This window comes from Miscanthus floridulus, chromosome 8 (assembly GCF_019320115.1).
Source record: "Miscanthus floridulus cultivar M001 chromosome 8, ASM1932011v1, whole genome shotgun sequence".
NCBI lineage: Eukaryota > Viridiplantae > Streptophyta > Magnoliopsida > Poales > Poaceae > Miscanthus > Miscanthus floridulus.
The window spans coordinates 151,995,781-152,008,472 of NC_089587.1; the positions used below are offsets into that span (position 1 = coordinate 151,995,781).

Below are 12,692 nucleotides of genomic sequence, written 5' to 3' on the forward strand. Positions count from 1 at the left end.
CATAAGCCGGTTGATAAGCCGACTAAAGCTGTTTACTGCAGGTGCGACATGTCCTCGCCGACACCGACGCATGCGTCCGTGGTGGGGGCCGCTTTGGTCTCACCCAAGTGAAAAGAACCCCGCTCCGTCGAGTAAGAACCGAATCTTTCAACGTACTACCTACTCTCTCTTTGTGTGTGTCCCTCGCAGGCAGGGGGAGGGGACGTACATGCGGTGAAAAAGGTGGGTAAAGAGCGACATGGATGATTGAGATTGACCGGTTGAGGGTGGTCGCGTCGCGTGCCGGACATGGCGTGAGCAGAACAAACGGCCATGGCGCGTAGAGGTTGGGTTCAGCTCACAGTGCTGTTTTTGGGACGGCAGTTCACAGGCCAAGGGCCTAGGCCTAGCCTTTCGAGAGAATCCAAAGTGCGGAGTGCCTGCAACTGCAACAATGTGTTGCCCGGGCAGGCATGTACTTACCCCGTTGGCCGGAGCAGAGGAAGACGAGCGTTCACTCCGTTTGCATAGGAGAAGAGGCGCACGCACCGCTTCCACCAGCAACCGGCTTGCTACCTACGGAGTCGAGATCGCTAGGCCCGGCTCTGCATACCTCGCACTTCGGCGCTATAGACGGCCACGACCGCCGCTGCAGCGACGAGTTCCGGCCTGCAATCGTCACGCTGTGGTTCTTACCCGTCGGCCGTGGCGCGGAGACGCTGTCGTGCACGGTGCACATGTGACGTAAAAAACTAAACATACAAATTAAATTCCTTCTGTACAGTAGAATTTCACAACAGCACAGCTAAATCTGACATGCGGTTCAGCCCCAGAACAACAATAACCCATGATACAGAAGAACAATCGGCGTATCCTCGCTCAGTTTTTACAAGATTTACGTAGCATTAAAGGCACAGTTTTTCCTAAGTTGTCTGAAGTTCCAGATACACATTGATACCAATTTTATTAACCGAAAACCATTTGTCAACACACATACCATCACATCCAAATATCCAACATGCACCATTTCTGAGGGTGTTCGGCTGGTACACTTCTAGCTTGTTTCAGCTTATTCTGTCTCACAGAATACTATTGAATCATCCAAAACCATTCGAAATTCACTGTGCATTGCACCAGCCCAACACAGGAGACACATTTCTCGCGTTCACGTTCTTCGTTACAGCTACAGCAGCATCAGCACAATTTGAACTCCACGATATCAAATCAAAATGCTGATACATTTCCATACAACTACACACTTCCAAGTATACAACAGCTCCCGTCTTAAAGTTAATTACCGATTTCGAAACGGCTACATTCATAGTGCCCTGGTGGATATAGGATGACATCAGCAAGTCATCGTCCACCACATACACCCATCAGCAGCTCCTCATCCTGTTGTATATTTTTACAGGTCCATGAACCTGTAAATAGGCTTCTCGTCTGTTCTTTTTTTTCAGCACTGCAGCTGCTTCTTTTGCTTTTTCTACAGTGTTTTGCTCTCTGGCTTGCAGCTGTGAATGAGTGGCAGCCGAAGAACCCGTAAATTAAGCCTAGTTACAGGTTCGTGGACCGCATCCCTAACTCCCACTGTGGAAGGGCACTGATCAGTGTGAGTGTGTGACCTGTGAACCCTTAGGTTGCTGTGGCTACTGCAGGCCCCAGGAACAGGAACCGGCAAGGGCAACTCAAGCGAGGCCAAGGAGGAAGGCAGAGGCACTACTGAATTTACAGAAGACATAAATACCCTTTTGGATGTTGAGCCCAGTTTCAGGCTTTCAGCAGATGGGGCGGCACATGTGGTGCAGATGGGGCAGCACATGTGGTTGGCACACTAAAACAGTGTGGCAGCTACGATGCTCATATGTTCTTACAGTTACAGAACTACACATTAATCACAGTAGCACTTGCTTAAATAAAAAGTAAAAAGAGGCATTTAAGCACTAATAAAACATATTCAGGGTCTAAAAGCTAGTATGTGAGACATGTAGAGCTCTGCAATTATGGTTTCAGCAGATTTTGTAAAAGCGTGTGCCCACAAGGCAGGCTATTAATAAGTGTCATAGGGTAAGATATGACATGGTAGCAGAATGCTGCATAAGTTTCGGGAATTGTCTTCTAACTGCTATGTGGGTATGATGTTTCTCATGTCTCACACCCCCAAGTTTGGGGTTTTGTTCTTCTGCATGTGTTTCTTCATTAATCTTCTTGATTAACAGAAGTGTAGAGCAATGAAGAAAGCCAGATGGTTATGCACCTTTTGGTCGATAAGGTCCAGCTCCGACCTTCCACCTGTCAAACTCAGTCAAACTCAGCATAAACGAGCTTGCATTCCGATGTCCCCCACCACCATATTCCTACAAGCAAGCAATATAAAGCATTAACACATCTATAGTGTCTTCTTGTTAGATGAGGTAAATACAGCCTTATAAACCTCATCATCAGGGAAAAGATGTACCTGAGAGATACAAGTTGTGTCTTCTTGTTCTAAACTTCTTAGACTTATTTTCAGCATCTGGTCATTATTCAACTCAGGGACTTTGTATACAACAGCCCCAATTCCCCTGAAACAAAAGGGCACAACTCACATCATTGAAACTATGATGTAGCAAAGTCCACATAACGTGCTAGTGAATATTGAATAAGAAGCAATACAAGAAAAGACTTGAGTCTGGATACATATATCAATAGGAGGGAAAAAACTTGCCTTAGATTCAAATCACAGCTCTTGCTAGCTAGTTGATTTCCAAGTTCGCTTCTCAAATTTGAAATAGCATCAGCATCAACAGCCTAATGGGCCATGAAAAGGCAAAATTATATAAGTAAACAAGTAGTACCTGTGACTGTGAATACAAAGGTAGTAAAAAAAATAACAGTCTTATATGGGACCACCAAGGCACCATATAAAACCAACTGGTACTGTACCTGCTAATAGTGCGAAACTAGTAAGGGCATGAATAAAACAAAAAGGTCACTAAAAGTTGAACTTCGATAATAAACAGTATATGAAAAATAATGTGTGACATAATTACCAGACAATTCCCAAACTGGCCACTTCCCAGGGAAATTTCATAATATTTCTCCAGACAATCATCTATTAATCTTTGCTTCTCTAATAATGTTGCTTGTCCATGGGAAACGACATGCTCAGGATCCAACTCCAGCAACTGTCACAGCCAGGTAAGTAAACATTAGGAATTTAGGAGGAGACACTGTGTCCAATATCCAAAACTAACTGGTCTACGGTTTTTTTAGGAGCACCAGATATAACACAGTTATCCTGTATTGGATGATAACATCTCATGAAACATTTTCCTGATTTTTTTATCACTTTATGGTAAAAATTTAAACAATTTTTTCCATTGACTGGAGAGCTTTGAGATGATCAGATGCATATTATTCAACTAAAACCAAAATCATGAAACCTCTTGATTATACATCAAGTGGAAATTCTGGTTATTTAAGCAACTGTTTCATATGCATGAAGCTTGAGATGTTAATATAATAACTTCAACTAATCAATAATTCGGGTATGAAACAAACATCAGGTGATGTAAGGAGGAACATGTGGACTTCCTTTTTGCGAGTAGTCACTGCTGCACCAAAGGACTAACATCAGGCAGGTGTTACCTGATCAAACAATTTACTGTTTGCATTGACATTGAATTCAATGTCCAAATCTTTAAGTCCACTGCTGAAGGCCTTGCTATTTGGAACTTTCCATCTCCATAAGTCCCCATCTTCAATAAACTTAAAAAGCTTGTGCACTGTTTCAACCTTGTTGTCAGGTACATATTTGACCTCGGCTACAACTTTACCACTTTCATTACCCCGTAAGGTGCTAACTTCTGTCAAGAGCTTGTTTCTAAAGAAGTAAAATGCAATTGTCGCACCACTACGCTGCATGTCTATCACCTTGGTCACATTTTGCCCAAGTGAGGCATTCCCAGACAAACTTTCAAAAGCAGTTTTATGATGGTCCAGGATCGTTACTCTGAAAAAGGATAAATATTTAAGTGTCAATAGTGTTCAATCGGACAGGGGTTTGAAAAATAAAAAATTATCAACAAAAAGGATTACATATTGAAAGCTTCACACTGTTCCAAATGACTGCATAGTGTACAAAGAACAGAAATCTCTTAGATTTTGATTAATGAATTTCATGCGACAGATTATGGCAAAATAATCATTGTTGAGCTACACATGACATCTTGCATGCATACTGTCATATGCATTAAAGAATATGACAACATGGAGAGTTGATGTGCATTATCTGTTAAGGAGAACAAGGATTTGAAACCAAAAGTATGGAAGGACGTCTCAATTTGGAATGGTCTATCAAACCCACAGGTTATTCTGATGGCAACTTCGATTTATCGGTGATGGGGCAAAAGCAGGCTTAGTGTCCCCAAAAAGGACAGGAGGAATTTGGATGGGGTAATGATCTATTTTTGGTGGAATCTGTGGAAACAAAGGAATCGACGAACATTCCAAAAATCGGTCTCCAACTGGTTCAATAAGCTTACATCATTCAGGAGGATATCAAGCAATTTCATTTGGCAAAAAGCTGGGACCCCAAGGCTCATGGATCATTATTCCAATATCTCCAAGTGGCACCCTCTTCGGTTTTGAGCTTTTTAGTTGTACTCTTGGCTGCTCTTTTAGTAGTAGTTGTAGGGGAGGTGTTGTTAGTCCCCAAAGCAGTTGCACAGCTGCATGTATTTTTCCTTTGGTTGTTGTATGTTTTGTTTTGGTACTTTTCCTTTCTAATAATATAACTCGGCAACTCTCTTGCCGATTTTTCTTAAAAAAACACAGATAGTGACTTTACCTCCCTCTGGCGAGATAGAAATCAAGAATGGAGGTGACTTCACTATTTGTTCACATAAAGTAATTCCTATGTTCAGGATATGAAAACTGGGTGCATATGCTTACAGACCTTTCGACTTTAGTGGATATATCTTCAACAAAACCGGGAGGTCCCACAAAGTCAAGCAGGTAAACATCTTTTATTTCTTCCAACGGAAGTGAATCACTCCTACAAAACAGGAAAAAAAATGTCATAGCAGAAGGAATATACCAGAACAAAAGCATCAGCACAACTGCGCAAGAGTTTGTTTCACTGAGATAAAAATCCCACAAAAGTACCAAAAGAGGTGTTGTGTGTGTTATGATTTAATGAAATCCAACAACGTTAGTTCCATCTAGCTTTGATTATGCTAAACCTAGTACAGATTGAATCCTTCCCACAACAAAATACAACTAGAAGAGTCCGCAGCAGAACTTTTATAATGCCTACACTACAATCACTTAAGGTTCACACTTTCATCAGGTATTTACTGTTTTATGTGACAATTAGATCACCACACCTTTGGAATCAGAGAATTGAAAGTCTAGAGCCACAGCCCACAGTCAATAGTTGCAGTATGATAAAGCTTGAGTACACCGTACTCATAAAGCTCTGTTCAAATCTACAGTACTGCAAGAGTAAACACCAGAAACGCCGGTGCTTCCTGCGGTGGTGCATATCTCAGCAGACCCCGTTGCGTGCATTGGAGTTCGAAGTGGATAGCAACTTCGGAGCGAAAGAGGGTATCATGGTACCTGATGGGGTCGTAGACCGTATTGGGGAAGAAGCGGACGGGGTGGGCGGCGGCGGAAAAATAGAGGTGAGCGGCGAGCGCGGCGAACGCACCGTCTGGGCACGGGTAGTGGTAGAGCACCGCCGAGATCTTCCGCGCGGCGCCGGCGCAGGCCATGCGATCGATATTCCGGCGGGGCACGGGCACGCCGCACAGGTCAGGAGAACCGGGAGGTGGCAGGTTTGGTTCGGTGGTTGCGCGGAGGCACGGAGCGCGGACGACACGGTTGAACTCGCCCGCTAGTGTTTGCGTGGCGCGAGGTTCAGGCTGTGTTTTTAAGCTTCTGCAAATTGCTTCCGCCAAAAAAAATACAGAGCTGTGGAATCTGAAAGTTTTTTCAGAAACAGAGTACAATTATCACATCACCTTATATTTTGTTTTTACTTTTTACCTTTTTAAAATGAGTAGAAATAGAGGGATATTTTAAAGTTGTTTCAAGAAAAAAAAAGAGGGAGTAGATTTTCTAATAGATGTTTCAATCAAACATCTACCCCTCCATCCAAAAAAATAGCCATTCTCGGGTTTGAAATGTGTCAAAAAAAAAACAATCATACGCATCTCGCCTCTCGCCTTCCTGCCTCGTGTTTCCTCGCATGCATCTCGCCTCTCGCCTTTTCTCTCGCATCTCGCACCGCACCGCCATCGACCGGCGTTTTCTTCACTTGCTGCGCGGAGGCCGGCACCCGCCCTCATCTTCTCCTCCGCCGACACGAAGGCCGGTGCCTGCCCCTCCTTTTCTCCTCCGCGGACGCGAGGGCCAGCGTCTGCCTATTCTCCAATGGCGCGGAGGCCAGCGCCTGGGCCCCTCTTCTCCACCAACGCAGAGCCGCCCTGGTCCCTCCTCCTCCACTGGCGCGGACGCCACGCTCGCCCTCCTCTTCTTCTCCAGCGCCGGCCGGTGCAGCGGAGATCCAAGCTGTGGCGGTCAAGATCCAAGGCGGTGCGGTGGAGATCCAGGCTGGTGCGGTGGAGATCCAGGCCGGTGCGCGCGGAGATCCAGGCTTGGCAGACGGAGATCCAGGCCAATGCGGCGAAGATCCGCGCGAAACCTCTTCTTGACGCAGCTGCAGCTATACCGCCTTTTCCCGACGATGGCGGGCGTGGCGCAGGCGCTGTTGGAGGGGCCAATCAGCGTCGAGGCTAAGGTGGCGGTGTGGCTTAGTGCGGTGGCAAAGATGGAGCGGCCCAGCGTCGGAGAAAGAGGCGCGGGTCTGTAGAATGAACGTAGATCTAAGTGCGGTGGCAAAGACGGTGCATATCTAAGTGCAAAGAAAAAGCTATGTATCTTGAAAAGATAAAACTTCTTATAATTTAGAATGAACGTAGATTACTGTATAGCTAAACATAAATATACACAGGTGAATAACAAAAAACTACAAATCTTGTAAAAAATCAAAACATCTTATAATTTAGATTGGGGAAATAGTTGTTAATCGTACGATCCAAACAGGGTCTTCCTAACATCTTACGTGTCATTCTTGGTTGGTACCTTTAGAATGATACAGAAAAACTATTATGGCCTTCATTTCTTCCGCCGAACCCGGGTCTTGTTTAGATTGAGGTTAGAAATCAGTATTTGACACTGTAGCACTTCGTTTGTATTTGACAATTATTGTCCAATCATGGCCTAACTAGGCTCAAAAGATCCGTCTCGTAATTTACAATTAAACTATATAATTAGTTATTTTTTTATCTACATTTAATACTCCATACATGCGTTCAAAAATTTGATGTGATAAAAAGAGTAAAAAAACTTGCAATCTACACAAGGCCCCGAGCCTTATCTTCTTCTTAGACCAACACAGCCAATGCCTTCCCACACTGCTTGCGCAAGTCGTTGCCCCCTCGTGCGGCCTTGCAATCGCTTCTGCCCGACGCGCCACTCATCCTCGCCTTCGTTGCCGCTCACCGCTGTTCGCGTCTTGGCGTGCGTCACTAACAGCTTGGCAATCCGAGGAAGCAAGCCAAACATGCCCTAAAGCAACACAACCTGTGGCACGTGGAATGGGATATTGAGGGTGTGCTTAGTTGAATGAAAGTTGTAATTTTGGCTACTGTAGCATTATCGTTTTTATTTGGTAAATAGTGTTCAATCATAAACTAATTAGACTCAAAACGTTCGTCTCGCAATTTCCAACCAAACTGTGCAATTAGTTTTTTTTCGTCTACATTTAATGCTTCATGCACGTATCGCAAGATTCGATGTGATGGGTACTGTAGCACTTTTTTAGATTTTGAGGTGCCAACTAAACACACGGTGAAGTCTAATGTTCTCTCAATACATATGCTACAGAGCAACATCATGAGTGTCCTGCTAGAGATGATTGGGCAAAAGCAGAAGTTCTCCATGGACCTCCGAAGGAGCTCAACAAGGCCACAAAAGAGTGTTCTCTACGTATAGCCATCCTACGGCATATACTCTGTTCGCTTACTCGTATACGATCGTGAATTATAAAATAGAACAGTATTTTTCTCTCACACCAAATCAATCAGCAGTAAATAATCCATGATCATTTACGATGAAACGAACATGCTGATACTTGTTTTCTGGAGTTGGTGTTGGTCGTGCGAGTTGATTAACAGGATTTGGAACTCCAATGAACTAGTTAACGAATTGACTATGCATTGTATGCAAGCTCCAAAAGCACTAATATTGTTCTTCTCGTTGGCCCCGTTCGGCTTGCTGAAACTTGGCTGAAAACACTGTTCTGACTAAATTGCTGTGAGAGAAAATACTGTTCTGGCTAAAAAAACAAGTTGAATAATGTGGATTATAAGGTAAGCCGAACGGGGCCATTATTGTTGTGCGCTTAAAAGGAGACATTCATAAACGAAACTAAAATATGAGAGTTGAGACAACTAGTTAGACTCTTTCCAGAGTATCAAAAGGTCATAAGACTGTCTCCAACAACTTACCCATACACCGACCCAAACTCAAAATGCATCGCGCATGTGAAAAAGCCGGCGTCCAACGGAGTAGGCATTCTGAGGGTGCATTTTGCGTAGAAGGAGAGAGGGAAGCCAAATGTGCGTCCTCCATCTGTCTTCTCTCTCCTCAACCCAAATCTCCGGCGGTGCTCTGCCCCAACGCGGAACAAGACAAGAGAGAGCGAGAAGGGAGGAGAAAGCAGAGAAGAAGAAGGGGAGGGATGGAGGGAGCAGAGCAGCGCGACCTCGACGGCAGGGGCGTTGGCGCGGCGGAGGCAGGGGCACGGTGCTCCGGCGCTTGGCCTCGGCGGCGCACGTACGGGGCAGCATCGAGGCGGAGCTGGTGGCACGAAGGCAGAGATGGCCGGCATGGCCGTCGCGGTGGCGGACCGATCTCCTCTTCTCCTCCGACGAGATCCACCACCCTTTCTCCTCTTCTACACCGGCGGCTGGTGTAGAGGCCGCGCGTGGGTTGGCGTGCCCCCACGTGCTGGAGAGGAGGCACACTCACTCGTGCTTGGCCCGCGCGCCGATGAGCAAGCTTGCTCGCCCGAGCCTTCGTGCGCAGCGGCGCGGGGTAAACAGGCGGGCCTGGAGGTCCTGTTCGAGGCTGGGATCTGGATCTGAATAGAAAACGGGGGAGGAGCGTGAGAGTGTCGACGTGCTGTGCATGACCGAGGAAAGATAGGGGCAGCCGGAATGGAGATGGGTGGGCGGCGGAGAGACCGAGGAAGAAGACGATTGATTTGCGTCGGCCGTTGGAGAACCTAAATTTTAGGTGCGGATCATTTTCCCTGTACACGACCCAAATCAGAGAATGAGCATTGTGTTTAGGTTTCCATCGTTGGAGACAGTCTAAGGAGCCACAACTTGCCAATGTTTATTCTATCTGATGAGCAGACTCCAAGTGAGTCCAGTTCGAGTTCTTCAGGCAAAAGATAGAATTTGCATCTACTCATTGCATTATAAAACTTAAGTTTCACTGATGAAAGGTTACAATTAGATACATGGTGGAAAAATTCAGATGGGTTCCAATCTGGTCTCTAATAGTTAGAGATCTTCTAGCTATTTCTACTTTGATAAATTTGATCAAAATTAAAGAAGCTTGATATTGAATAAAAACTAAAAATGATGCACTACATATTTGTATTAATGTTGTAGTATTGATATTTGGCTTATTACATTTTTTCGATATCCACTACGATGATATTATCTTTGTAAAAAAAACAATTCTAGATATGTTTTTGGTTAATGTGTCTAAAGTTTGACCAAATACATAGACACCAAATATGTACAGTATAAAATATACCTCTTGCAATTCTAATGATAGTCATTTGATATTATAAATATATTTTTATATAGTTAGTTAAATTTAAAATATTTTAGCATGATGCTGTGCTGAGATAGTGTTATTTTTTTGGATGGACGAAGTATATATTATTTATTTACCAGGTCTACCATCCTTTCTCATGCGAACCACCATGCCGCCAGGCCCTTTCGTGAACCAATTGCCAGCGATCCCTGACCATTGCCATGTCACCGATCCGTGTCAATCCCATGTGACGAGTCCTCCGCCATCAGATCGCATCCAACGCCTGTGAGGCTGTGACCCACGGATTCCGCCCGTCCAGCTCAGCGATCCGCAGCAACAGCACCAAAACCCATCCCACCCTCCAACCCCGATCTGACGTTTCGAACGCACCCATCCCCCGAAAATCCTCCCCTCCCGGCTCCCGCCCAAACCACCGACGCAAAATTTCCCCATCTCCCCGCGCGCGGCCTCCCAATTCCCAAATCCTCTCTCCCCTATAAAACCCACCCCAAATCCACCGCTCCACCGCACCAAACTCACCGCGGCGAATTCGAATCCCACAATCTTCTCGTAGCACACCACCGTCACTAGAGTCTAATTCCACCTCGTCGGCGATGTCTGGGCGCGGCAAGGGCGGCAAGGGGCTGGGCAAGGGCGGCGCGAAGCGCCACCGCAAGGTTCTCCGCGACAACATCCAGGGGATCACGAAGCCGGCGATCCGAAGGCTGGCGAGGAGGGGCGGCGTGAAGCGCATCTCCGGGCTCATCTACGAGGAGACCCGCGGTGTGCTCAAGATCTTCCTCGAGAACGTCATCCGCGACGCCGTCACCTACACCGAGCACGCCCGCCGCAAGACCGTCACCGCCATGGACGTCGTCTACGCGCTCAAGCGCCAGGGCCGCACCCTCTACGGATTCGGCGGCTGAGCGCGTGCTCGTCTCCTCCGTCGTCTGCAGCTGCTGCTCGTGCCTTACTCTGGGTTCCCTTGTGCCGTGCTTTCCTTGATGTAGAGAGTTATCTGATTCTTAGATCTCTGCTGTGTCTCGTTATTTGGGTGGAATCATGTGTCCCTAGTAGTACTGAAAGTGGAACACCACGTTGTATCTTCCTTTGCAGCAATGAAATGTTAACTCTGATTGGCTATTATTCATCTTGTGATTTTGGAACTGTTTTTTTTCCTTGAATGTGTTATTGGCACGGTATTTATTAAGTAGAAGGAAAGCTTTACAAATTAAAGTTGGATGGTAATTTATGATTATTGAGCTAAACATTGATAGAGATCATATAGTTGTGATTTATAAAAGAAAATACTTAGCGACCAAACGAAGGATCATAGGGACAAAATCCAGTAGGCCTTGAGCTCAGTGACTAAAGAGCGTTGTGCTCCAAGCTAGCGAGGTTCAACTCCATGGCAACCAGATCGAAGTCTGGAGTGAAGAGCGTCTGAATGGTCTCTTGTTTGGAGGGTGACAACGCCGCAGCGTAGAAGGCCCTAATACTGTTTAAAGCCACGGGGTTCGGACCTTACGGCATATCTCCGATCCCTAGCTTTTGCTTGAGCACATTTTGTGCTTGGACAGTCGGGTTGGAGACCTTGGTCTTAGCAGCCAGTCTCCCACTTCGACGCACCGACATCACCATTGAAGGTGTCCTGGACCTTCTTAGCCTCGGCTTGCTAAGCAACGGGGTCTTGGGTGGGATGCATAGCCACGCCTCCAATTGTGCCAATAGGGACACATCAACCGATGGAGGTTGAGCGGTGTGGCCTTCATCGTCAATCGATGATCCACGGCTGCACCTCAACGGCTCAAGCTCTATAACCTCAGAATTCGGTAAAGGCGTCCGCGGCCGTTTCCTGCCTTGAGCAGAGTGACGTGGGGCCAAGTCAGCCGATGACGGCGAGATCTCACCAGCGTACGCCGCAGAGGCCAACGCCTGGTGCACTAGCTCGGCCATCGATATGGGCGGCGCCACGTTGTCGACGCCCGGATGGTCAACCCGGTTGGCATAGAAGCGGCCGCCTAATCCGCAACGCCGTGCTGTCCCACTCGTGGTGGCGTGACTTGCGGCATCTCCAGCTCAGGCGACAATAGGGGTGAATCCGTCATGAGGGAGGCGCCCGCCGGAGTAGTGGGGCACCAAGGCGTTGTTGGTCCCGCTAGTCGGCTCGCGACGAGCGAGGCAGTGAGCTCCTCCAGCATCGGATCAACCCACGCGGGAGGCTCCGCACCCGCGTAGGGCTCCAAGACCAGCGTGTCCGGCTCAGGAAAGTAGGAAGCAGCAGCGGCAGAGGCTTCGCCCGACACCATCGGAGCGGCCCGTGCAGACCTCCCGAGACGCCTTCGTCGTTAGTGTCGTTGGCCACCGCTGGCAGGAACGACGCTATTCAGCACGGTCTCACAAGCGCCACACGAAGCACCATGTTCCGCCGGGCGAGCATCAGAGTTGCTGGTGGGCTCACTGTGACCCTCCCTAGTAGCACAATCGGCTACGGCAGTGGTTTCCGACGCCACAGCGGTGCCTGTGGCCTCGTCGCGGTTGGCTGCAGTGTCGCGGGGGAAGTCGGTGTTGTGTAGCACCGACTGTCTCTAGCGTCTTGTTCGCCGCCGCCTCGTTCGTCGCCGCCGCCACCGGCTTCGGTCGACAGACGCAGGCGCGGCTCCACCCGGCTCCACTGGACCACCGTGGGCGGGTGGTTGGGTCGCCGGGATATGGTCCCGGGCAAGCGGTCATGGTCGGTCGCTTGTACCGGTAGCTGTAGGAGGCTTCCGCTGTCGCTGGCCGCCACCATCTGCTGGCCGAGCATCGAAGTTGCTGGCATGAACCGGGCG

The 12,692-nt window shown here is 47.5% G+C and overlaps 2 protein-coding genes across 3 annotated transcripts; one reads left to right on the forward strand and one right to left on the reverse strand.

Moving 5' to 3' along the window:
* Nucleotides 1-1,159: 1,159 nt before the first annotated feature.
* On the reverse strand, nt 1,160-5,852 carry LOC136473723 (uncharacterized). 2 transcript variants are annotated; one of them, XM_066471369.1, is made up of 7 exons: nt 5,584-5,852; nt 4,919-5,017; nt 3,610-3,973; nt 3,012-3,146; nt 2,687-2,769; nt 2,438-2,543; nt 1,161-2,336 (listed from the first exon to the last, which is right to left on the reverse strand). In XM_066471369.1, the coding sequence occupies exons 1-7, from the start codon at nt 5,736-5,738 to the stop codon at nt 2,229-2,231; spliced, it is 1,050 nt and encodes a 349-aa protein (XP_066327466.1). In that variant the 5' UTR covers nt 5,739-5,852; the 3' UTR covers nt 1,161-2,228. The 2 variants fall into 2 exon arrangements, with proteins under 2 accessions (XP_066327467.1, XP_066327466.1); XM_066471370.1 differs by lacking the exon at nt 3,012-3,146 and having other exon boundaries at nt 1,160-2,336.
* A 4,544-nt stretch (nt 5,853-10,396) lies between these two features.
* LOC136473724 (histone H4) lies at nt 10,397-11,011 on the forward strand. Its single transcript, XM_066471371.1, has one exon. The coding sequence runs from the start codon at nt 10,476-10,478 to the stop codon at nt 10,785-10,787; it is 312 nt and encodes a 103-aa protein (XP_066327468.1). The 5' UTR covers nt 10,397-10,475; the 3' UTR covers nt 10,788-11,011.
* The last annotated feature ends 1,681 nt before the right edge of the window (nt 11,012-12,692 follow it).

Coding starts and splice junctions, on each gene's coding strand:
- LOC136473724 (XM_066471371.1), top strand. CDS start 10,476: ATGTCTGGGCGCGGCAAGGGCGGCAAGGGGCTGGGCAAGGGCGGCGCG.
- LOC136473723 (XM_066471369.1), bottom strand. CDS start 5,738: ATGGCCTGCGCCGGCGCCGCGCGGAAGATCTCGGCGGTGCTCTACCAC. Junction 2,544..2,686: donor AGCTGTGATTTGAATCTAAG/GCAAGTTTTTTC, acceptor CTTTTGTTTCAG/GGGAATTGGGGCTGTTGTAT. Junction 2,337..2,437: donor ACACAACTTGTATCTCTCAG/GTACATCTTTTC, acceptor GCTTGCTTGTAG/GAATATGGTGGTGGGGGACA.